At 29.7% G+C, this 22,049-nt stretch overlaps 9 protein-coding genes across 9 annotated transcripts; 5 read left to right on the forward strand and 4 right to left on the reverse strand.

The window, feature by feature from the left end:
* Positions 1-18: 18 nt before the first annotated feature.
* On the reverse strand, positions 19-397 carry T551_01265 (uncharacterized protein; the record flags this gene model as incomplete). Its single annotated transcript, XM_018373528.1, has 2 exons — positions 19-192; positions 233-397. 2 exons carry the CDS (start codon positions 395-397, stop codon positions 19-21), a joined length of 339 nt encoding a protein of 112 aa, XP_018230182.1.
* A 491-nt stretch (positions 398-888) lies between these two features.
* T551_01266 (isopentenyl-diphosphate delta-isomerase) lies at positions 889-1,731 on the reverse strand (the record flags this gene model as incomplete). The annotated part of the gene is made up of 4 exons (XM_018373529.1): positions 889-1,007; positions 1,052-1,165; positions 1,215-1,553; positions 1,593-1,731. The coding sequence occupies 4 exons, from the start codon at positions 1,729-1,731 to the stop codon at positions 889-891; spliced, it is 711 nt and encodes a 236-aa protein (XP_018230183.1).
* A 209-nt stretch (positions 1,732-1,940) lies between these two features.
* Positions 1,941-2,906, forward strand: T551_01267 (uncharacterized protein; the record flags this gene model as incomplete). The annotated part of the gene is made up of 1 exon (XM_018373530.1): positions 1,941-2,906. One exon carries the CDS (start codon positions 1,941-1,943, stop codon positions 2,904-2,906), a length of 966 nt encoding a protein of 321 aa, XP_018230184.1.
* Positions 2,907-2,985: 79 nt separating this feature from the next.
* On the reverse strand, positions 2,986-4,520 carry T551_01268 (zuotin). Its single transcript, XM_018373531.1, has 5 exons — positions 4,229-4,520; positions 4,107-4,182; positions 3,967-4,056; positions 3,633-3,918; positions 2,986-3,589 (listed from the first exon to the last, which is right to left on the reverse strand). Exons 1-5 carry the CDS (start codon positions 4,511-4,513, stop codon positions 3,016-3,018), a joined length of 1,311 nt encoding a protein of 436 aa, XP_018230185.1. The 5' UTR covers positions 4,514-4,520; the 3' UTR covers positions 2,986-3,015.
* Positions 4,521-4,752: 232 nt separating this feature from the next.
* T551_01269 (uncharacterized protein) lies at positions 4,753-13,188 on the forward strand (the record flags this gene model as incomplete). Its single annotated transcript, XM_018373532.1, has 26 exons — positions 4,753-5,305; positions 5,354-5,967; positions 6,007-6,737; positions 6,782-6,946; positions 6,988-7,084; positions 7,126-7,593; positions 7,635-7,892; positions 7,934-9,163; positions 9,209-9,734; positions 9,779-10,250; positions 10,292-10,616; positions 10,661-10,758; positions 10,804-10,896; positions 10,940-11,095; positions 11,139-11,235; positions 11,276-11,470; positions 11,517-11,784; positions 11,828-12,025; positions 12,065-12,189; positions 12,232-12,314; positions 12,357-12,479; positions 12,525-12,612; positions 12,656-12,740; positions 12,787-12,905; positions 12,943-13,127; positions 13,170-13,188. 26 exons carry the CDS (start codon positions 4,753-4,755, stop codon positions 13,186-13,188), a joined length of 7,371 nt encoding a protein of 2,456 aa, XP_018230186.1.
* Positions 13,189-13,552: 364 nt separating this feature from the next.
* On the forward strand, positions 13,553-15,548 carry T551_01270 (uncharacterized protein; the record flags this gene model as incomplete). The annotated part of the gene is made up of 7 exons (XM_018373533.1): positions 13,553-13,608; positions 13,652-13,867; positions 13,911-14,284; positions 14,323-14,564; positions 14,607-14,711; positions 14,756-14,901; positions 14,942-15,548. The coding sequence occupies 7 exons, from the start codon at positions 13,553-13,555 to the stop codon at positions 15,546-15,548; spliced, it is 1,746 nt and encodes a 581-aa protein (XP_018230187.1).
* Positions 15,549-15,603: 55 nt separating this feature from the next.
* Positions 15,604-16,263, reverse strand: T551_01271 (uncharacterized protein; the record flags this gene model as incomplete). The annotated part of the gene is made up of 5 exons (XM_018373534.1): positions 15,604-15,671; positions 15,715-15,879; positions 15,924-16,031; positions 16,075-16,186; positions 16,228-16,263. 5 exons carry the CDS (start codon positions 16,261-16,263, stop codon positions 15,604-15,606), a joined length of 489 nt encoding a protein of 162 aa, XP_018230188.1.
* A 34-nt stretch (positions 16,264-16,297) lies between these two features.
* Positions 16,298-17,026, forward strand: T551_01272 (uncharacterized protein; the record flags this gene model as incomplete). Its single annotated transcript, XM_018373535.1, has 3 exons — positions 16,298-16,598; positions 16,637-16,718; positions 16,760-17,026. The coding sequence occupies exons 1-3, from the start codon at positions 16,309-16,311 to the stop codon at positions 17,024-17,026; spliced, it is 639 nt and encodes a 212-aa protein (XP_018230189.1). The 5' UTR covers positions 16,298-16,308.
* Positions 17,027-17,293: 267 nt separating this feature from the next.
* On the forward strand, positions 17,294-21,754 carry T551_01273 (SKI complex RNA helicase subunit SKI2; the record flags this gene model as incomplete). Its single annotated transcript, XM_018373536.1, has 18 exons — positions 17,294-17,493; positions 17,537-17,654; positions 17,707-18,093; positions 18,134-18,268; positions 18,314-18,459; positions 18,501-18,732; positions 18,779-19,014; positions 19,057-19,558; positions 19,603-19,668; positions 19,713-19,886; positions 19,933-20,307; positions 20,346-20,451; positions 20,500-20,630; positions 20,674-20,892; positions 20,945-21,124; positions 21,172-21,324; positions 21,365-21,511; positions 21,557-21,754. 18 exons carry the CDS (start codon positions 17,294-17,296, stop codon positions 21,752-21,754), a joined length of 3,705 nt encoding a protein of 1,234 aa, XP_018230190.1.
* Between the last annotated feature and the right edge of the window lie 295 nt (positions 21,755-22,049).

The raw sequence follows: 22,049 nt of genomic DNA on the forward strand, positions 1-22,049 counted from the left end.
GACCGAAGCCCATCTGTGTCAAATATTAGTGGTTTTAGGATATGAAAGAAAAAAATGCAATACGTCTTCATCAGACTCTTCTACTTCTTCTTCCTTTGGTGCTTCTTCGACTTTTGTTTCGTTCGCTGTTGGAGCAGGTGCTCCTTCAGCTGCTGACCTTGGTCCTCCAGTGCCTATATTTAAAAGAAGTTCCTGTAATAATAAGATTTTTTTTTTTAAATATATAACAGACCTTAACATTTCTGCTTTCAAGCGCTTTTGCAAATAGAGATATTAGGACATTTTCAACTTGGACGCCTGCTGATTTTACTAGTGTTTGCAGTTTGTCTGAAGTTATTTCAATGCCATCATCGGCTAAAATAAGAGCTGCATAAGATACTGCTAGTTCCGCTGACATCTATTGTTATTAGTTTTGTTTAAAAGATAAAAAAGTGTTTTTTTTAGAAATACAGTAAAAATATGTTTTTATATAATGAAAAACGTAGAAATAATACTGTCTTAAGGCTAAGTTTTTGCTTTTTTATACGTAAGTGTATTCGTTTTTTAAGGGTGTCCTTAAACATTCAGTTAATGTATACTTTTTAATACATGAAAAAATTAAATTGAAATCTGCCTGAATGGAAATAATGTATAAATAGATATAAGGATTTCAGCATTATGATTATTTTTTGTAAACAATGCTAATTATGTATTTTTCTGAATATATAAGTATTTTAAAATAATTATTATTAATTAAAAAATAAAAAGTACATGACTTAATAGTACAAAACATGAGTTTGTATGTGTTAGTAAGTATAAAATTTTATATAGTTCCCAAAAAAAGCATTATGAAAGGTTGAATACAATTTTTTGTAAAATAAGTTATGGCAGTTATATTTTTTAAAATAATCACATTCGAATAATAGAAAATTGGTGATTTTTTACAGCATTAAGATTATGAAGGCTATCCCACCAAAAAAACATGAATGAACGGCAAATGAGTTCAAACCATGGTGTAAAACTAAAATCTAGTGAAAAATAAATCTGTTATCTACTGAAGATATGATGCTACCTTTGCATTTTAACATTTTACGAAGGTCATCCTGACTAACATAGCGTGCTGTTTCTACTTCATTTGGATTAAGTTTTAGATCAACATCTGCCTGAATAAACAAAATATAATCAACTGTATTCATCAACCGTTAGGTACTTTTCCTGGGAAAATTGATACACACTCTCATTTTCTCCCCATATTTTATCGCTTTCTGCTTTATATTGCACTCGTGTTAAATAGTGGAATTTTTCTAGTGGTACTTGACTTGAAACAATCCCCAACTCATGATAAAGTTTCCGTTGTGCCGCACGTTTTACACCCTCAACTGATTTCTCCATGTTCTCACCATATTCACCTATGACTTGCAGAGGATGTGAGCAACATGTATTTGTCCATAATCCAGGAAATGTAATTTTTTCATATGCTCGTTTTTGAAGTAACAAATCTCCTTTCTGATCGAACAAAAATACTGAAAACGCCCTATGAAGCATTCCTTCTTGTATGTTTTTTAATAAATGACCTTTTTTTTTTAGTTTCTTTAAAAAATATTAAAATTTACATTGTTTTTTTGATGCAAACCCAATCATTTTATCATTTTCGTCAACTAAAATGCATGTCTCACTCATCAGACGTTGTTGTTCTGGATCTCTGTTTTTTAAATCTTCTTCTTCTAAATGGTTTATTAATTGTTCTGGCATTTTATATTTTTCTGATGTCTATGAATATTTAAGATCGATGATATTACCTTACTCCGCAATAAAATTAACATTGACGATATGCAACTTTGGTAAGATGAAAATATTTGTTCAGAAAAAGTATCTAATAAATGTATAGATTTAGTATATAATAACTGCTTATATTAGAAAAGAAACTTGGGACATGTTAATGTGTTTTTTTCTGATTAAAAATGCCAGGAAGATTGAATGAATCATCTAGAGGTTCGGTATCAGCGTTAGAGACAGGAAGTGGAGGAGATGCGCCAGTGAATCGACGATGGAATAATCCAGTATGGCGCCGTTCTTCTGATAGGACGTCGTTGAGACAGTCTTCTGTATTAGATTTGGCAGATTCTTTTGGTTTGGTGTCTCTATTTTCACAATATCCGGCAACAGAGTCTGATGAACCACAAACTTCTTCAGAAGTTTTTGAAGTTATGGAAACAGTAGATCCTTCTCTGTTCCGTAATGTATCGAATATAACAGGGACATCTGAAGGTGAATCAACTGGGTTATATACCTCGTTAGCGTCATCGTTGAATCTTTTACGGCGACGTGAAATGAGGCTTCGTGAAATGCGTGCACGAGTGGATGGTATGGCAGAAAGGCTTGCATTGATGCGTGAAATACGTTCAACAGCAAGGCGTGTGTCTCCTATTAGGATGGCTTCATCATCATCGCATGCTTCGTCTTCTACTACTTTGCCAACAGAGCCGATGACATGGCCGTCTAGTGCAGTAAGAAATGCACTACGCGAAACACTGTTTGCGTCAGATGCGTTTACGGATGCAAATGGTAATGCTTGGCCAGATGATAAAATGTTATCTGAGTTGGATGATTCACTGAATACTCGGCATGCAGTTTTGGATGGGGAGTTTTCTGATACTTCTACATCTTTGTATCCTTCTATACTTTCCTCTTATCGTATAATTGACGGTGTTCTTTTTAACTTGGATGGTGAGCAAGTAGGCCGTCTCTCAGCTTTAAATACGGAACTTAGAAGCTGCAAAGAACTCTATGATGAAATGGCAATGCATAGTTCATTTTTATCTGATCGCAATGATGATAGTTCGTTATATTTTTATAGCACGATTGCTCATAATGAAAGTAAACAAAAGAGACGGAAATATTCAGTCGATTTATCTGCTGGACGCTAATATGCATAACATGTTTAAAGAGTTTTGGTGCATAAGACTAGTTTATATTTTCTTTTTTGTCTTAAAGATGAATTTTATGAGCTTTTTTTATAAGTGTCTAACCATACATTTAAATAGATAGTATTTTTAAATCGGATACCTGAATCACTTTTTCTTCTAAAAGTTTTTTTATGTATGTTTTAAAAATTGTTTCAATGTTTTCTATTTTGGTTACATTTTCTAATTCCTTTGTAAATGTCGTCAAATCTGAAGATGCTTTTTGTATAATTAATTCCGCATCAGTTAGTACTTTGTCGATTATATCTGGGGGCGTGTTTTCACCAGCATAGAAATAATTTGCTGTTTTTAATGACTGTTTGATAATTTTTTTAGTCTTTTTCATAGTTTTCTTTTGAATTTCTTTAGCTTTTTTTTCTTCTTTCTGTAATTCTTTTGCTGCTTCTTCTTTTCCTTTCTTCTCTTGTTCTTCTTTATCTGTTTTTTCTGGTGTTTTTTGCATATTTATTTTATGTTCATGTTTTTTTGCTGCTTTGGCTGCTTTTTCTTCTTGTCTGAATTTTTTGATGCGTGGATCAAGGCTTAAGCAGTCATCTATTAACCTCCTAAGACGTGCAGTATCTTCTGTTTTACGTTTTGCTCGTTCTGCTCTATTTTTATGTTCCTGATATCTTTTGTTATTACGACTAGGCTAATTAGAATAATTTTCCATTGTTTCTGTATCATTACTTATATGAATCATCAGGTGTATCTTTGTCTAGATATTCAAAAGATCTCCATGAATCAAAATTATACCAAAAATTATAGAATTCTTCCACGTCTTTTTTGCTAGAATGTTCGTCTCCTAGGGTGGGAACGGGATGTTGGTTCGAAAATCTTGCTTCGCTTTCAAATACTTTGCCCCATTGTTCGTAAAAGTTTACTGTTTCTTTTTTTGAAGGTGGAAAGACATTAGCTTTTTCATCAATAGAATCGTATTGTCGTCTTTTAATTGGATCTGATAGGATTTCCATGGCTAAAATTTGCCGCATTAAATATACATCAAACATAGTCTTTTTTGTACCTTTTTGGATACATTTAAAGAAAGAATCGTCATGTGTATTGTTTTGTGTGGCTTTTTTGTCTGGATGATGTTTTAATACTTTCTGACGATCTATTAACTCATTGGGTTATTTAATGAACACTTTATGCTGAAAAACATACATCCTTGTTTGATATCTTCTATAGTTGCTTTATATCGAAGCTTTGAGAGTCCTAAAACAGCATAATGATCTTGTTGCTATAAGATATAATTAGATTCTTTAGGTATAAAAATAGTTGTAAACTTTATATTCTTTTGGATCATAACGAAGAATTTCTTCATCTTCTTCTTCATCATATACTTCTGATTTTTTTTCTTCTTTTTGCTTTTCTTCTAGTTCATTCTCATTTTTATCCCATGCTTGTCGACCAAGTTTTTTTTGTGCGTATTTTAAAAAATGCTTTCCTGCTGCTTCAATCTCCAAAAGCTTCCATTCTCCTGGTACGTTGAGTGCTTTAAATGATCCATAAACATCTGATCTGCATGATCCTGCCTTTATTTGTTCTGTCTTTATTATAGGCATCGTCATATTGGCATATAATATTCTCTTTTATCGTATTCTTTATATCAATTATCACGTGATTTAGTCTCGTAATATTAATGTATCTACTTTTTTCTCCATTTTCTTTTAAGCAGAAATATTGAATTTATGTTTTCTGTAGTTTATATTTCCTGTTTATCTTTATTTATTTGTTCAATATCTTTTTCAACATACTATTTTGTCCTCGGTGGTGTACGCTCTTTAAATGTCTGCTATGGCTGTTGGGAATGCTGAATAATGCATCCAAGACAAATAATACGGGAAAAGTAGATGATTCAGGTGTATTTTTCATTGGAAAGCCCTCAGAATTAAATGGACATACGTTTGAGCATCTATTAGAGCAGGCTCTGGCGTTACCGGCATCCGAACTGAACAGTGCAGCTGAACAAGATGTCTTTGCATGTGCGGAATTAGTGCAGATTGTAGTTCGTGCAGGTCTCCTTGGAGTTATTAGTGATTTTCGTCAACATATATCTTCTTTTTTTGAAAATATGTGCAATACATGTGGAACAAATGCTGCAGTGTTGCGTGCGCAACAGAGTTTGCGTCTTGTTCAGACTACGGTTCAGCGGACGCCTAGTGTGCTTCATGTGACAACTAGTCGGGAGACAGGTCGTGAAGAAATGTTGGTGGTATGGCTAACGTGGCGAATGGCACTGTTGTTGCAACGCGGGATAGAGGAAGTGTTACAGAAGGATATTTGTGAGACGTATGTGGGGATGGCAGTAAATGGTGCAATGGGATTGGAAATACTTGATGCACTTAAAGAGCTTGTAGAAGGTTTAGTATAGCGAAGTTTTGTGGAATTCAAGTTAATGGAGTATGTAGTATTAGTATTTCATATAACGATTTCAATTTCAGAATCTGGGGAAAGATATAATGAAAAGATTTTAAGACTTTTTACTGATGTTCCTGAGTTTTGTCGATTTTCTGTATTTGATATGCTAGATATTGTTGGATATATATTTCAGATGATGGTAGACTGGGTATTTGATACACGAGTTGCTGGTGTTGTTTTTGCTTCTTGGTCTTTAAGTTGGATTGGATATCATGTAGATACTTTATGGAATTTTTTGACGTTGTTTTTGTCGAAGTCTGTTTCTGCAAATCATGTTGTTTGGATTCATGCTTTGTTTTTAAAAATGCTAGGGACGATGTTATGTCACATGGTGCTACAGTCTTCTGTAGATGATTTGCATATATGTTTTAGAATAACTATTACTCTTATTTTGTTTGGGCTTGAAATTATTCATTCGGATGAGATACTTGACAAGTTGAATCGAGTCCTTCAAGAGGCTCTTTGTATTGGGCTTTTAGGTATTTCAAAAATATTAAAACGGTTTCCTGAGCATATGTCAATGGTTTATACACGATTGATGCCATCTTTAGATCGTTTTCAAAAGAGTCCAATCAGGTTTATGGCAACTATATATGATTTTAAAGTAAGGTTGCAGTAATTTATGTTTAATTTAAAAGATTAGGTCTGTTATGTGTATAGTATTTTGGTTTTGTCGTCAAATATGGCAAATTTTTATAAGCAAATGTTTAATGTGAACGATTTGGTTAAATTTTTATTTCAACATTTAAAGAACATAAAAATGGGATTCGAAAGTGAATACTTAAAAGAAAGATATTTTTTCGTGACTGATTATGTTAAAACAATATTGAACAACTGTTTTGAGTCCAATGATGATTTAGAAATGGAACAATTATATCCCTCTTCTGATCCTGTCTTTTATATATCTCGACATATGTCTACTGTTTTTCCTCAATTTTCTGGAAAAATTGATTGCATTTTTGATGAAATTCAAAACTTTCTTTCTGATATGAATCTTGATTCATTACAATATAAAGTTATTTTTGAAATTATTGGTTTATTAAGTTGTGCTTCAGTTGGATGTTTAACTGTATTTCGATTAGGTTATGATAGTAATTTTTCTCTTCTTTGTAGTTTATGCGATCATCCAAATATATCTGCTAAGGTTTTGGATTCTTGTAAAATTACTGTTCGCTCGGAATTGATAAAGTCTTGTTTGAATTTGGAATGGTTTACACGTTCTAATAAATTGAGGATTATTGCTATGATGACATTAGGTAGAATTATTAGGCATTCGACTATTGGGTCTGAAATACGATTGTCAACTTCTGTTCTTGGGAATTGGTGTATACAGTCACTTCAGAGTTCTTTACGTGGATTGAGAATACAATCTGGGTAGTTAATATTTGTATTGTTCTTTATTTTCTAATATACTAAAGATATACATTATGTTGTTATTATAATAAAAAAATTTCTGGTGATTCTAATAATGAATTGATATTGGAGAATAGACGTTATATTTTTGATATATTAAGAGAATTATCTGCAAATGATAAGAAAATATATATGGAATCTGTAATATTGTTTTGGGCTGAGCTTGCTAAGTATGTTTTCTTAATATAATGTTAATTTTAATTCTATATAGAATTTCAAAAGCAGAAGAGCTTAATTTAATTTTAATATTGCTTATAGAATATTTGGGACGAGGTAATTTATTTATTCAAGCACTTATTTTTCAAGAGGTAATTTTTTATCGCGATGTAATAGATTTAAAATATAATAGATTCATTCTATTTCTGATGCTCATAACTTGACGCCTTGGCAGCTTTTTTCTCCGTATTGGAGTACTGTTAGTGTCGCAGTTGTGAGACAGATGCAAAGTCGACCTCAAATAGTACAGATATTTTCTACTATCTTGGGGATATCGTCATCAGATTTTCTTGCACGGACTCAATCTTATACTTTACCTTATCTTATTATATCAAAAAGAAAAGATGTTATTGAACAAATTGCTTTTTCTGTACAGAAAGATGTTTCAAAGCTTTGTCTAGATAATATGCCCTATATTTTGGCTGTACTTTTGACTCAAAATGTCACATGTGTTGAAAGCGCGACTATGCTTTTGCTTTCTTTAGCTTCTTCCGATTTCAAGAAAGTGGATTTATCTAGTCTTGTCCGCTCTGAACCTATATTAATTGTTGTTGAGTTGTTACAAATGTTTTCTAGTGAAATTGATGAGAAACGTAAAAGGGTTTGTATTTCATTTAAAATCTTTCTTTTCTAAAATTTTAGGTTTTAAGAGCTCTTGAAATCGTTTCTGCAATTGTTTCTAAAATTCCTCTTGATCAGATTTATTCAAATGCGTTTAATTCTGCTGATCTTCTTTCTAAGTTTTTTACTCGTTATACGTTAGGGATAGTAGCTCAGTTTACTGATCTTATAAATGATGTGAGAGGTAAGAATTCCGTTTCTCAAAAATTGCGTTATTTGTCCGGCATTGAAGAATTAGTAAAATTATCTGGTAATTCTATTAGCAATGCTATTCCGCAGGTTAGTTTTATTGTTTTTGAAATTATATTTAATAGTTTTAGGTTTCTGCTTGTCTTCAGTCAGCTTTATTAGATCCTTTTTTAAGAAAAGCGTCCTTATGTTCATGGTCAACACTTGTAAATAATTTAAATGATTTTGATTTGTCTGGTATATTAGGACAAACATTTTCTTTGTTTTTACGATATTGGCATGAATGTTCGTTTATAGAAAAACAACTGATTCGAGATCTTTTTTTGTCTTTAATTAATGATCGTAGAAATGTTGTTGAAGAATCTATTGCAAATATACCATGTTTAAATGTGATAAATCAATTGGATGATATTGAAAAAGAACTGTCAAAATTTAGGAAACCTATTTCATTTAGTGAACATTTGAGGAACATTGCTCGAAGATGTGCTGATGATAGTGAAATTGTTTGTTATCAAGGATTATTGGAGCTTCGAAAATGTTTATATAAAAATCAATCTAGTTTATATTCATTGATAGTTAAAGAAAGGACTGAGCAAGTGATTGACTATATTATTAGGATTCTGTTAGATTTGTGTCAAAAGTATCGAGAAATAAACAAAGACATTGTTGTAGTTTCTGCAGAATGTCTTGGTGCTATTGGAGCAGTAGATCCTTTAAGAGTTGATGCTGAGAAAAAAAATCAAGAATTAGTTGTTCTTTATAATTTTGAGAATATAGATGAGAATGTTACTTTTATTTCGTCATTTATTCAAGAACAACTTGTTGGGGCGTTTCGATCTGCAACAGATACTCGGGTTCAGGGGTTTTTGGCATATGTCATGCAAGAGTTATTGAAGCTTTGTGGGTTTACTGTTTCCAATATTGCAAATACAAATGAGTCTTTTTTTGAAACATTTAAAAGATGGTCATATTTTTCAACTAGCTCAAAACAAACTCTTATACCTTTGTTAAATTCTAAATATTTTGTTAACTCATCTCAACTAGATATGATTTCAGCTTATCCAATATATTCTACAGTAAAAACTTATAAGACTTGGTTGCATAATTTTTCTTTAGAGATATTTAGAAGTGTTGAAGGAGATAATGCTAGAAAAATTTTTTCTATTTGTGCTCATATAATTAAAAATCAGGACTTAAACATAGCAAATTTCCTGCTACCTTTTGCTCTTTTGAATGTTGTATTAACAGGAACAGAATATTTAAGAACTATGATAACAAATGAGTTATTAGATGTATTAAAGGATGGAGAATCTGAAAAGGTGAATATAGTTGAAGCGGAAAAGGCACAATTAGCATGTCGGGTATGTTATTTAAATTTATATTTAATTATTTAATAATTATTAAAGACTGTATTTTCAATAATAGATTATTTTAATACTTGGCTTCGCAGGAAAAGAAGTTTCAATAGTAGTTGTAAAGTTGCTTTAGCTAGAAGGGCTAATAGATATATGGTTGCGGATGATGATGTCGATAATGATCCTCTTATTAAGAAAGTCGAATCTTTGCTTTTAGTCATACCAGCGGGTCTTATAGGACGTGCTTCATATAATTGTGGGTCATATGCACAAGCTGTATTTTATTGGGAACAGCATATTCGTCAAGAACGAAACAATGGTTTAGATAATAAAACACTTAGGCCTTTATATAAGCAGTTACAGCAAATGTATATGAATTTAGATGATCCTGATACGATTGATGGAATTTCTTCTAAATTCCATACTTTTGATTTAGATCAACAGATTTTAACTCATGAAAGTGCAGGTCGCTGGGCAGCTGCTCAGACATGTTATGAATTGTCTTTGGATGAAAAGAATCCGAAGTTTGAGTTATTAAATGGTCTATTAAATTGTTTGAAAAGACAAGGCCATTATGGTATTTTAAAAAAAAAAAATATTCTAATTTAATTATATTTTTAGAAACATTATTAATAGAAGTCGATGGTCTTATTTCTTGTAATTTAAGTTTTACTAGTAAATTAATAAATATCGGTGCTGAGGTTGCCTGGCAATTTGAAAAATGGAATGTTTTAGAAAAGTATTTAAGTCTTACTGATGCTAAATTATTTGATATTGGTCTTGGAAAAGCATTGTTACTTTTAAAGAGTAGAAAGTATTCTGATTATGAAACATGTATAGCTGAGTTACGTGCACAATTAGCTACTTCTTTAGGAACGAGTAATATTGATTCTACATGGCAATGTTATGACATATTATTTAAATTGCATATGTTATTTGAACTAGAATATGTTTACAATTCTTTTAAAAATCATAATGATGATATAGGATCTATTATGAATGTATTGGATCAAAGATTTCAATTAATTACAGCTTCGTTTGAACATAGGCGTTCTGTTTTATCTTTGAGACGAATAATTTTGGATATATTAGGGTAAATGTTTTTATGGATATTTATGTAACTAAATCTTTTAGTTCTTCTGAAGGTGCTAATCTTAATGATGAAGTAGCTGAAATATGGCTTAAAATAGCGAAACTTGCTAGGAAATCTGGTCATTTACAACAGTCTTATAATTCAATATTAATAGCTGAGAGTAAAGGATCTCCTTTAGCAAGTGTAGAACATGCGAGATGGTGGTGGAAGCAAGGAGAACATAGGAAAGCTGTTGAAAGTTTGGAGAATGCTTTTGCTGCTGGGGTTTTTGATTTTCCTGAAAATCTTAATTCTGGGACAAAAAATTTCGATAATTGTTTAAATACGTATTTATCTACAAAATCTAAAGCATATATTACTGGAAAGGTTTTTTTTTGAAAAATAATTATTTTTCTTATGTTATTAATTAGGCTTCTTTACTTCTTGCTAAATGGAAAGATACAGGAGGGCAAAGTAATGCGCGTATATTGGTTCAAAAATACCAAGAAGCAGTTAAAAGGCATGATAGGTTAGTAAGATTTTTAATTTTTAATTTTATATCTTCATTTATTAGATGGGAAAAGGGTCATTATTATCTTGGACATTATTATAATAGATTATATGATGAGGAAGCAAAGCATCCACCAAATCAACAAAGTGCTAATTTGTTTGTTAATTCGTATTAATATTAAGTTTTTAATAGAATATAGTCTAGAAGGTGAATGGATTCGCCTGATTTGTATTAGTTATGGACGAGCTCTTCATTATGGAAGTAAATATATCTATCAAACAATGCCTAAGTTTCTTACATTTTGGTTGGATTTTGGGAATAATGTTGATAAAATATTTTCTGATGTTGGGACTAAGTATTGAATTTATTTTAGTACTTTAATTTTTTTAATGTTTTAGGGAATTTCAACAGCACCTTCTCCAAGCAAGGCATAATCGATTGAAATCAATAAATGAGAGTGTTAAAAAATATGCAAAGCGGTTGCCTGCATATTTGGTATTTTTATTTATTTAATGGTTAAAGCTAATAAGTTAAGTTTTTAACAAGTTTTTCTCAATTGATTTCTAGAATAACTCACTCAAATCCTTCTGTTTTTTCTATATTAGAAATGATAATTGTTTCTGTTATTTCAACATATCCTAGGCAATCTTTATGGTATATTCTTTCTGTATCTAAATCTCGTTCAAAAATACGTTCTGAACGTGGTAATATTATTCTTCAAAAATTGATGGTATTCATCCTTATTTTTAAACGGGTCTATATTCTAAATTTTCTAGACTGACATTAAGCCATCATCTTTAAATATTAAAAAATTAATAAATCAAGCACAATTATTAGTGGGTCAGTTTATTCGACTATGCAATACAGAAATTACAAGTAAAAGGAGCATACAAAGTCTTTCGAAAGATTTTAGGTTTTCATCTTCTGTTGTACCAATAGATATTGTTGTGCCTATTCAGTCTGTTTTAATAATTGCTTTACCATCTTCACCTGCTGCTATTAAACATCATTCACCATTCCCTGATGATCAGCCATGTTTGCATGGTATTCATTTTTAAGACTTTATATAGTATCTTAGTTTTATTAGGCTTTTTGGATGAAGTAGATATAATGAATTCTTTACAGAGACCTCGTAAAATTACTATTATTGGTAGTGATGGTCGACATTATCCATTTCTTTGTAAACCAAAAGATGATTTACGAAAAGATGCACGGTTAATGGAGTTTAATAGTATGATTAATAAGTTTTTAAGAATAGATAATGAATCTAGAAAAAGACAGTTATGTAAGTTGACCTTTTTTTATGAAAATAGACTAATTTAAGATATTCGAACCTATAGTGTAATACCTCTTAATGAGGAATGTGGGCTTATTGAATGGGTTAATCACACAAGGCCTTTAAGAGATATCATACTGAAATCATATAAACAAAAAAATATATCTATTAATGTCTTTATGTTTATAAAGTTTTTGTTTTTTAACGATAAATAGTATTCAGAAGTTCGTTCAATACTGGATATGGCGTCATCTAGTTCAAATCCTGGTATAATATTTACTGAGAAGTTGATACCGAAGTAAGTCTCTGAAATATTATTGTTATTTTAATATTTGAGTAGATTTCCTGCTGTTTTTCATGAATGGTTTGTGGAAACTTTTCCTTCACCGATAACTTGGAGAGCAAGTCGTTTGAATTATGCACGGACTTTGGCCGTTATGTCTATTGTTGGGTATGTTTTAGGGTATATTTCAAGTTTTAATTATTATTGCAATTTAATATTAAGTAGTCTTGGAGATCGTCATGGAGAAAATATCTTGTTTGATGAAAATAATGGAGACTCTTTGCATGTAGATTTTAATTGTCTTTTTGAAAAAGTTTTATCTTTTTAAGTAATTTAGTTTTGTTTATTTTTTTTAGGGTCTCACGTTTGAAAAACCTGAAAGGGTTCCATTTAGGTTAACTCAAAATATGGTTGATGCTTTGGGTGTAATAGGTTATAATGGTAAAGATTAGTTTGCTATTAAATATTATTATGATAATTTTTATAGGAGTTTTTAGAAAGTCGTGTGAAGTTACAATGCGAATATTGAGGTCGAATCAAGAATCATTGACTAGTGTTTTGGAAACTTTTATTCATGATCCACTTGTAGAGTGGGATAAAAAAAAGGTATTTATTTCTTTTTGTTTTTAATTTAATTTTTTAGAGGAATGTTTCTGTAAATAATTTAAATATGGAAAATCTTGAAGCAAAAAAAGTATTAGATTCAATTAAGCGAAAATTAGATGGGTATATGGCTGCTGAGGTTACTCCTTTATCTATTGAAGGACAAGTAGAAGAACTTATTTTGCAAGCCGTTAATCCTGAATTGCTTGCGTTGATGTATATAGGGTAAATTGTTTTTTTTTTTAATATATTTTTTAATAATTTTAGTTGGGCAAGTTATATGTAGTATATGTTACTTTAATATTTAAGAATTTCTTAAACATATTTGTTTGGGTTTATGGTATTTATATATTTATATACTTATACATCTATATGTCTACGTATTTATGTCTGTTTGTTTTTGTATGTGTTTGTATTAGTTTTTGATATTTTAAAATTGACGGGATTTTTATGTATTATTTTAGATTAAAAATATATTATAGTTTAAAATATATTCAAATATTATAATAAAAAATGAAATTAGTTCTTATTGTTCGTTTAAATTTGTTTTTGTACTATTCTTGTTTGTCTGTCTGAAAGTGTGTTTGGATATAGTTTTAAGGCTATTATATTAATTAGGTTACTATGTCGATGATTAAATTTTTAAGCAAATGAGCCCTGATGTTCTTTTAATCCCATTTCCATGGCAGCATTCATATGGTTACAAGTAAGGTCTGTTTTTACTTGTAATATTTTTTTATTTTATCTAGTTATGATTATCTTTTAGAAGATACTGTTTCAAGAATTGTTACAAGATATGGAGCATTTAGAAAGCTTGAAGAATCTTCTTTCTTTAATATAGATAAGGATATTAACGATACTGATGATTGCTTGAAAAATAATCAGAATTTTAATGTTTTTGATACATCAATTGGTTTAAAATATGATTTTCAACAAGTAAAAGAAAAACTTATCAATATGATTGCGTATGCTAAAAAAATTATATATATTTCGATTTAAATTTCTTAGTAATGCTCAAAATGAATGTTCTTTAATTCTTGATTTTGTCTCTTTATTAGTATCTTCTGTTAAATCCGCCTTAGGGAATTCTAGTATGTCTACATTTTTAAAAGAGCGTGTTCCTGTTGGATCATTTGGTACTGAACGGGTTAAAGGAGATATTTGTGAAGAGGATAAAGCAGTGTCTAAAGGTTGGAAAATACAGGCTTTATCTAAAGCTGCATCAGATCTTTTAGATGCATCAATTAGGATTGACAAAGAAACAACTTTAGAGACTAAGTTTTGGCACCATGTCACTTTATTAAAACAAAATGGATGGAATCTCATGCATTCTCGGATTAATAATTCAAAAAACCTTATAGTTAATTATGGAATTATGGATGGTATTAGTTTCTATTTATTTTTCATTAATAATTAGTAGTTGCTCGCATTTTTGGAAAAGGATTTGCCATTTTGCAAAAAAATACCGAAGGTGGAATTGAGTTTGATGGAATAGATGTGAATGAGATGTTTAAAACTATACGACTTAGATTTGTTGAAAATAATATTGTAAAAGGTGATGTAGTTTGGGATAATTCTTCATTATTTGATTTTTTTGATAAGAATATTCAAACTTTATCTCGAAGAAAAGATAGTTTTTTTGAAGAGGAATTGTTAGAAGAGGTTTTTCTTATCATTAAATTTTTCGTTGATTAATATTGTAAGATTATAAGAGAAGTTAGTTTTTTTGATGATTTAAATGCTATAATAATGGATAATGGTGTTTCTGTTGAGATTTTAGGGCCTAAAAGGGTATTGTTAATTGATATTGTGATTTTTATATTTTTTTATATATTCATTTCTGAATATTTTAGGTGGATGCTTCAATAGAAATTAAAGAATCTAATGGGGAATATGATGTTTTATGTGAAGCTATACTTTTGGCATTACATTTGTTTTTTTCGTATTATGAGAGCCAGAAATTAAAATGGATAGATGATTTGCCTTTTCTGTCAAAAATGTTTTTTTTGGTATTTGTTTTAAGATGCTAATTTTTATAGGCAAAGTAAAAAACAATCGCGTGTCCTTTTTCCTGTTTTATCTCAGTTAGCTCATTATTTTGTTTTGAATGAAATATTTGAAGAGTTGAATAATTGTATTAATGTTATTTTGCTAGAAGGATGGTCTGTAAATTATAAAATTAGAAAATATGTTGGTATGGATTTTGGTGTTTCTGAAGATTCTATTATTCAATCCATTATTGATGGTTCTCAAAGCGTAATTGAAATATATCTTCCTGGATCTTCTCAAATAGTAATTAATATACAAACAAATAACTATAAAACATCTTTTGAAGTTGATTTTCGAGACTCTGGAGTTGACGAAGTTATAAGTAAAACCGTTTGTGGAAGTATTTTTGAAGTATTAGACTGTATTATATGGTCTATTAATAGGGATTTTATGAACGTTTTGCAAGAGATTGTTGCTCCACAGTGGAAAATTAAAAATGGTGAATTGTTAAATATAAACAATGGTAAAAGAATTAAAATAGATATTTTATTACAAAGGGGTGAAGATGGTATATGGAAAATTCTTTTATATAAGAATGGAATATTTATTCATGTAGAAAATAGTAAGATTAGTGATTTTATATATAAAATAATATAGTATTTTTCATAAAATTAGATCTAAATAAAATGAGGTCGCAGATCGTATATAAGTTTTATTCATATTTCGAAGAATCAATACCATGGTCGTTATGGTTAACTAAATTGAACCATGGAAATAATGCTGTATTTATGAGTATTTTTTTTGCAAAAAGGAACTGGATTACAAAATTTAAGGGCTGAATATTTTGAATTTTGTGCGGCAATTTTTTGCATATCTTCTGAGAGTCTTGATTTTCCATATAACGGTATATCTTCTGCTTTTTTTTTCTGCATTTCTAGTTTATCCATTTCAATTTCTCGTATATTCTCTCTCCATCCCCAAAGCCTTACTATACATGATAAGTTTCTTTTTATTCTTTAATGTTTTCCTTACAGCTTGATCTTTGATATGCTAATAAAAAACCCCCACATAGTCCTAGAAAGCATCCTAGTCGAAGCCCTGGTATTAGTTTTGCTTGGTTCATAGATGGTGACCATTTTTCTTGTTCTTTTAGCACTTTTTTATATGTTTATTCTCTTTGTACCCATAAGAAATATTCCGGCAGGAAAGCCTATTGTCCCTGCTATAAAAATAAGATAATCTGATGGTCTAGCATATCGAATAACTCTAAAAAAATGAGGATCTGTATCAATCACCTAAAAATTTATTAACAAAAATCGTTTTATTGCTTTTATACTTGAAACTTTGTATTAATTTCTTTTTTTTGCGTCATTTTTTAGTAAAATGTTTTATTTGTTTGGTTTTTGAATGTCTGTGAATGCCTAGAGATTTATTCATAACGATGACCAGTTTATTTGATTTAGATGAAAAGGACGTGCATATTGTTGTAAGACATAAAAAAATCAATAAAACTTTAGAGGATGTTGATAATATTTCTTCTACGGTTGAAGCTTTGAAGCCTGTTCATGTAGGACTTACAATGCATAAAAAACGTCAAGAATGCTTAGATAATTTGTATGATTTGCTTTCGAGTTCATCAGATTTGGGAATTGATGAAGAAGTGTCTATTCGTACACGTAAGTCTGTGGCAAAATTGGATGATGAGAAGTAAGAGAAATAATGTGGATTTTATATGGCTGATGAAGGAGATTATTGTCAGAGAAAGGTCTTGTGCAAATTGTTCATCAGGCACCTCAGAGAATGCGTTTGAAAGGAAAGGGATATGAAGTATGAGGCATATGTCTTAGATTTTTTCTCAATTTGGGTAGTTTGAGGATTTGCGGTCTCTTTTGTCATATTATCAGATTTGGGCTCATGAACTTTTTCCTAAAGCAAGGTTTCGTGAAGTAATTCGGATGATTCAAAAGTGTGGACGCTCTAAACGTATTCGAATTGAACGTTCCCAATGGATTCGTTTAGGAAGGGAAGGTGTTTTGAAACAGGTGCAAAATAAGTCGAAAATTGGAAATGTTTCAGAAATGGTAAAAGACGAGTACATGGAGGCTTTAGAAGCTGATAAAGGACTGGATGTTTGAGTATTTTTATTTAAAAATGTTTTAAAATATTTTGTTTGCATTGGGATTCTTGATTATTTTCATTTTTAGATTAGAATGCTTGATGTGATTTAAGTGTATAATTTTAGTTGAAAAGTTGATTTTAGGACTAATGGTATTTTGATGTAGTGTTTCTTTAGTATATTTAATAAATATAATGTATAATGGGTAGGATTCTGTTCTTTTTTTATTGTTTTATTTATATAAAAGAGGTTTTATATATTAGAAACAACGGACGATGTATCTTCGATGTTATCTGGTCTTGATGATACATTCGAGGAACTAAAAAAGTCTTTCAGTCGATTACAAGAAGAAAGAATAATAATTAATGGGCATTTGAGGAAAAAATTAAATGTTGGATTGTCCAAAGATGAAGTTTTAGTACAATTGGAGGCATTTTTGACACCACCGGTTGAGTTTTCGATAGAATGGTTGAATCAGCTTCAAGTGTAATATAGTATTAAAAATTGTTGATATTAACAGTGGTGATAGATATGTTGAAAAAGAAGTGGATTACAAGGATTTGTTTCAAGTTTTTCCGTTTATTTTTCAGACGACAGTGCAATTTGTTAGGGAAGGGCTTGATGGTCGAATTGTTGGATATCAAGAAGTATTGAGTTATTGTTGTATGTATTGTATTAATGCTTGTTTTTTCTATTTAGGAGATTTTTTCTTTGGAAATTAATTCAAAAAATTCTACAACTTTTGAACGTAGGCCTGCTTCTCTTGGTGATTTTGTCCGAGGACGATCTACATTTTTACCTTTTATTTCTGAAAGATTTAAAGTTTTGAATTTGGATAAAGATTCTTGGAACTCAGAGTATTCAGATTTATTTGAGGTTGCACCAGGGCTTTCACGTACAGGTATTTTGAAGGAGTCTAAATATTTGGATGAATATCTATCCGAATTTGAGAGTGTAGATCCTAATAATTGGAAATTTGATCCTATAGAGCTTTTTTCATTAAATAAAGATGAAATATCGAGTTCTCGGACTGATAATAGACTAGATGCTTCTTTCGAGCCAATTGATGATTTTTTATCATCTGAGGTAATATTATAAATTGTATTTTGTTTTTTGAATGGGTTAGTTTTCATTACTTTCTTCAAATATTGATATTTTGAAATATTCTGTAAAGCAGAAAACTAAAGAATGGGCTCATGTAGTTGATATAAAATCTGGTTTTCCTAATTTTTATGAATTAGTTCCTAATATGGCATATAATGTATGTATGTTTTTTATAGGTAGTATTTTCTAAATATTATTGAAGTTTCCATTTGAACTTGATAATTTTCAAAAATTTGCTATTTATCATCTTGAAAGGACTGAATCTGTATTTGTATCTGCTCACACTTCTGCTGGAAAAACTGTAGTAGCTGAATATGCTATAGCATTAGCATCAAAACATATGACAAAGTTTTTTATTGTTTTTTGCGAGTATTTCTAAAATTTGATAGGGCTATTTATACATCGCCTATAAAAGCACTTAGTAATCAAAAATTTAGAGATTTTCGTAATACATTTGAGGATGTTGGAATTTTAACAGGGGACATACAGATTCGACCAGAAGCTAGTTGTTTAATTATGACAACTGAAATTCTTCGATCAATGTTATATAAAGGAGCTGATCTTATACGAGATGTTGAATTTGTTATATTTGATGAAGTTCATTATGTTAATGATTTAGAAGTATATTTTTTGTATTTTTGTTTTTTATGACTTATTTTTTTTTAAGAGGGGCGTTGTTTGGGAAGAAGTGATTATAATGTTGCCAGAATACATTACTTTAATTCTTCTTTCAGCAACTGTTCCAAATACGAAAGAGTTTGCGGAATGGATAGGAAGAACTAGACAAAAAGATATATATGTTATTTCTACTCCCAAGAGACCAGTACCTTTAGAACATTTTTTGTGGGTAGATAAAAAAATGTTTAAAGTAGTTGATGAAAAAAAAACTTTTTTGGTTCAGAGGTTTGTTTTAAAATTTTAAATGTATATTTTTAAATTGCATAGTTATAAAGATGCAAGTATGGTATTAAAAGAAGATAAGAATAGATTTTTTACACAATCGAATGAAAATAATAATTATGGCAATAGTTTTCCACGTGGTAAAGGACAAAGTAATTCAGATTATAGTGGTAATATTCGATGTGTTTATGGAAAGGGAAGAAAACCTTTAAATATTCACAATTATCATAGAAACGGATCCAGGTCTTTTGAAAAACAAGATAAAAGTACTTGGGTATATCTTACTAATCATTTGCGTAAAATTAATTTATTGCCTGTTGTTGTATTTGTGTTTTCTAAGAAGAGATGTGAAGATAATGCTAATTCGTTGGTTAACTTGGATTTGTTGAATCATACTGCAAAAAGTGAAGTTCATATTATTATTGAGAAGTCAATATCTAGGCTTCGTATAGAAGATAGCAGACTTCCTCAGATTATTAGGATAAGAGATATATTGTCAAGAGGTATTGGCGTTCATCATGGTGGTTTATTACCAATAGTAAAAGAAGTTAAAATTATTACATGTTTTGTTTTACCATTAATTTATATTAGATTGTTGAAATTTTGTTTGCTAGAGGCTTAGTTAAGATTCTTTTTGCAACTGAGACTTTTGCAATGGTGAGTTAATATAAACTTTGAACGACTTTTATTCAACAAATAAGGGTGTAAATATGCCAGCAAAATCTGTAGTGTTTTCAGGAATACGGAAACATGATGGTCAAGAATTTCGTTATCTTTTCCCTGGAGAATATACTCAAATGGCGGGACGTGCTGGGCGAAGGGGACTAGATACTACAGGAGTAGTAATAATTATGTGTGATGATGAACTTCCTGATGTATTTTTTGGTTAATGTTTTTGTTCTTTTTTTTCATTTTTTTTAGATTAATACTCTTACACATATTTTGTTAGGAAATTCTGCTAAATTAAGAAGTCAATTTCGTTTAACTTATAATATGATTTTAAATGTTCTTCGTGTAAAAACGTTAAAGGTTGAGGAAATGATAAAGCGAAGTTTTAGTGAGAATATGAGCCAAAAGTTACTTCCTGAACATCAAGAAGAAGTAACTCAATATGAAAAAAAGTTAAATTTGTTAAAGCAGCAGCCATGTTCTTTTTGTGATATCGATTTAATACTTTTTCATAATGAAAGTATAGAGTATTCTCAACTTACGAAAATATGTTATAGATTTTCACTTTCTTTTCCTCCTGGGCGAAAGATATTTTCTATTGGAAGAGTTGTAATATATCAAGAAAATGTATAATTTTTTTTTTTTATTATTATTAACAAAGTTAGAACTTTTATCGGTCATTAGCAATATTACTTGGTGAGGCTCCTTCTTTTAATAGTGAAAAATGCTTTTATGTTTTATATGTAAAACAGAGAGATCTTAAAAAGCAAGGTAATTTTTGTTTAGTTATTTGTATGTGATATAATTTTGTCAATTTAGCAAATAGATTTCCTTTTATACCTGTTTTTTTTATTTACGATTTTGGATTGGATACTTTAGAGGTTGAACAATTTGGAGAAAAAGTCTTATCTCTTTCATCAATTGAATGGATTACACAAATAGTAATCAAGGTATTTAAAAAAGAAAGATATTTTAGAATTTTGATGGATTTAGCTTGATATTTCTGCAATTCGTTTTAGAACTAAAGAATCTTATTACAATATCTACGAGCAGTTAAAAAAAGCTGAGTTATTTAAAGATCGCAAGCTTTTAGAGTGTAATTGGGCAAATATTCGAGATTTAGAATTTAAAGAATTATTTATGAAACGGAAATTATATGAACATAAAATGTGTAATAGAAAATGTTTGGAGTGTCCTGACTTTATTTCTCATGTTAGACTATTTTTTGTTTTTTTTTTTTTTTTTTAAAAATTAATGTCGTTAGTTTTTGGAAGCTCATAAGAGATACTTAATAATTGAGAAAATTGAAATATTAAAAGAATTGATTTCAAACCAAAATTTGGAACTTCTTCCTGACTATGAGCAACGTATTAGTGTTTTAAAAGAATTAAATTATATAGATGATAATTTGAATGTTTTATTAAAGGGACGAGTAGCATGTGAGGTTTGTATATATTTTTATTGTTTTATTTGCAATCAACCCTTTTCAAGATAAATTCGGCTCATGAATTAGTATTAACTGAGCTTATTCTGGAGAATACTTTGGCTGAATTTGAATCTGAAGAGATTGTTGCATTACTTAGTGCTTTTGTATTTGAAGAAAAGACTGAATCTGTGCCTTCTATTTCTCCTCATCTTGAAAAGGTATTTTTTGTAAACCATTTTTATTTTTTAATTAGAAAAGGGGAAAGAAATAATACTTAATGCTGCAAAAAAGATTAATTTGATTCAAGAAAAATATCAGGTTTTATTTTTATGTGACTCATTGAATTTTGAGAGTAAAACTCGTTTTGGTTTGGTTGAAGTGGTTTATGAATGGGCTCGGGGAATGGTAAATTATATTTTATTATATCAATGGTTATATTTATAAGTTTAGTCTTTTGAGCGTATTATGGATCTTACAGATGTTTTGGAAGGCTCAATTGTTCGTGTTATGACACGATTAGATCAAGTACTTCGGGAATGTGCTAGTGCTGCACATATTATAGGAGATACTTCTATGTATTCTAAAATGGTAGATTGCCAAGAAAAAATTCGGAGGGATATTATATTTTCTCCAAGTCTTTATGTCTAAAATTCATAATATTAAAAAGTTTCAAGTACTTATCTCTGTGATATTATTTAAATTTCGTTTATAGATAAAAATTATAGATAAAATTCAATATTCTATAATAGTATTTATTTGATGTTAATAATTAGTATTAAAATATTTCTATTAGTGAATGATATATATATTTATTTATTTATATTTATTTATTTAAATACTATTTTGTGATATAAATATCATTTTAAGTAATCATTTATAATATATGTGAATTAGCGATTTGAATTGGTTTAAAAAATTTAGATTTTTGTAAGGTCGATAAAGT

This window comes from Pneumocystis jirovecii, assembly GCF_001477535.1.
Source record: "Pneumocystis jirovecii RU7 chromosome Unknown supercont1.5, whole genome shotgun sequence".
NCBI classification, from domain to species: Eukaryota; Fungi; Ascomycota; class Pneumocystomycetes; order Pneumocystales; family Pneumocystaceae; genus Pneumocystis; species Pneumocystis jirovecii.

Excerpts from the sequence above, each read along its gene's own strand:
- T551_01268 (XM_018373531.1), bottom strand. The coding sequence starts at position 4,513 with ATGACGATGCCTATAATAAAGACAGAACAAATAAAGGCAGGATCATGC. Across the intron at positions 4,183-4,228 it reads ATGATCCAAAAGAATATAAA|CAACAAGATCATTATGCTGT; the intron begins GTTTACAACTAT and ends TATATCTTATAG. Across the intron at positions 3,590-3,632 it reads ACACCTGATGATTCATATAA|TCGTAATAACAAAAGATATC; the intron begins GTAATGATACAG and ends TAATTAGCCTAG.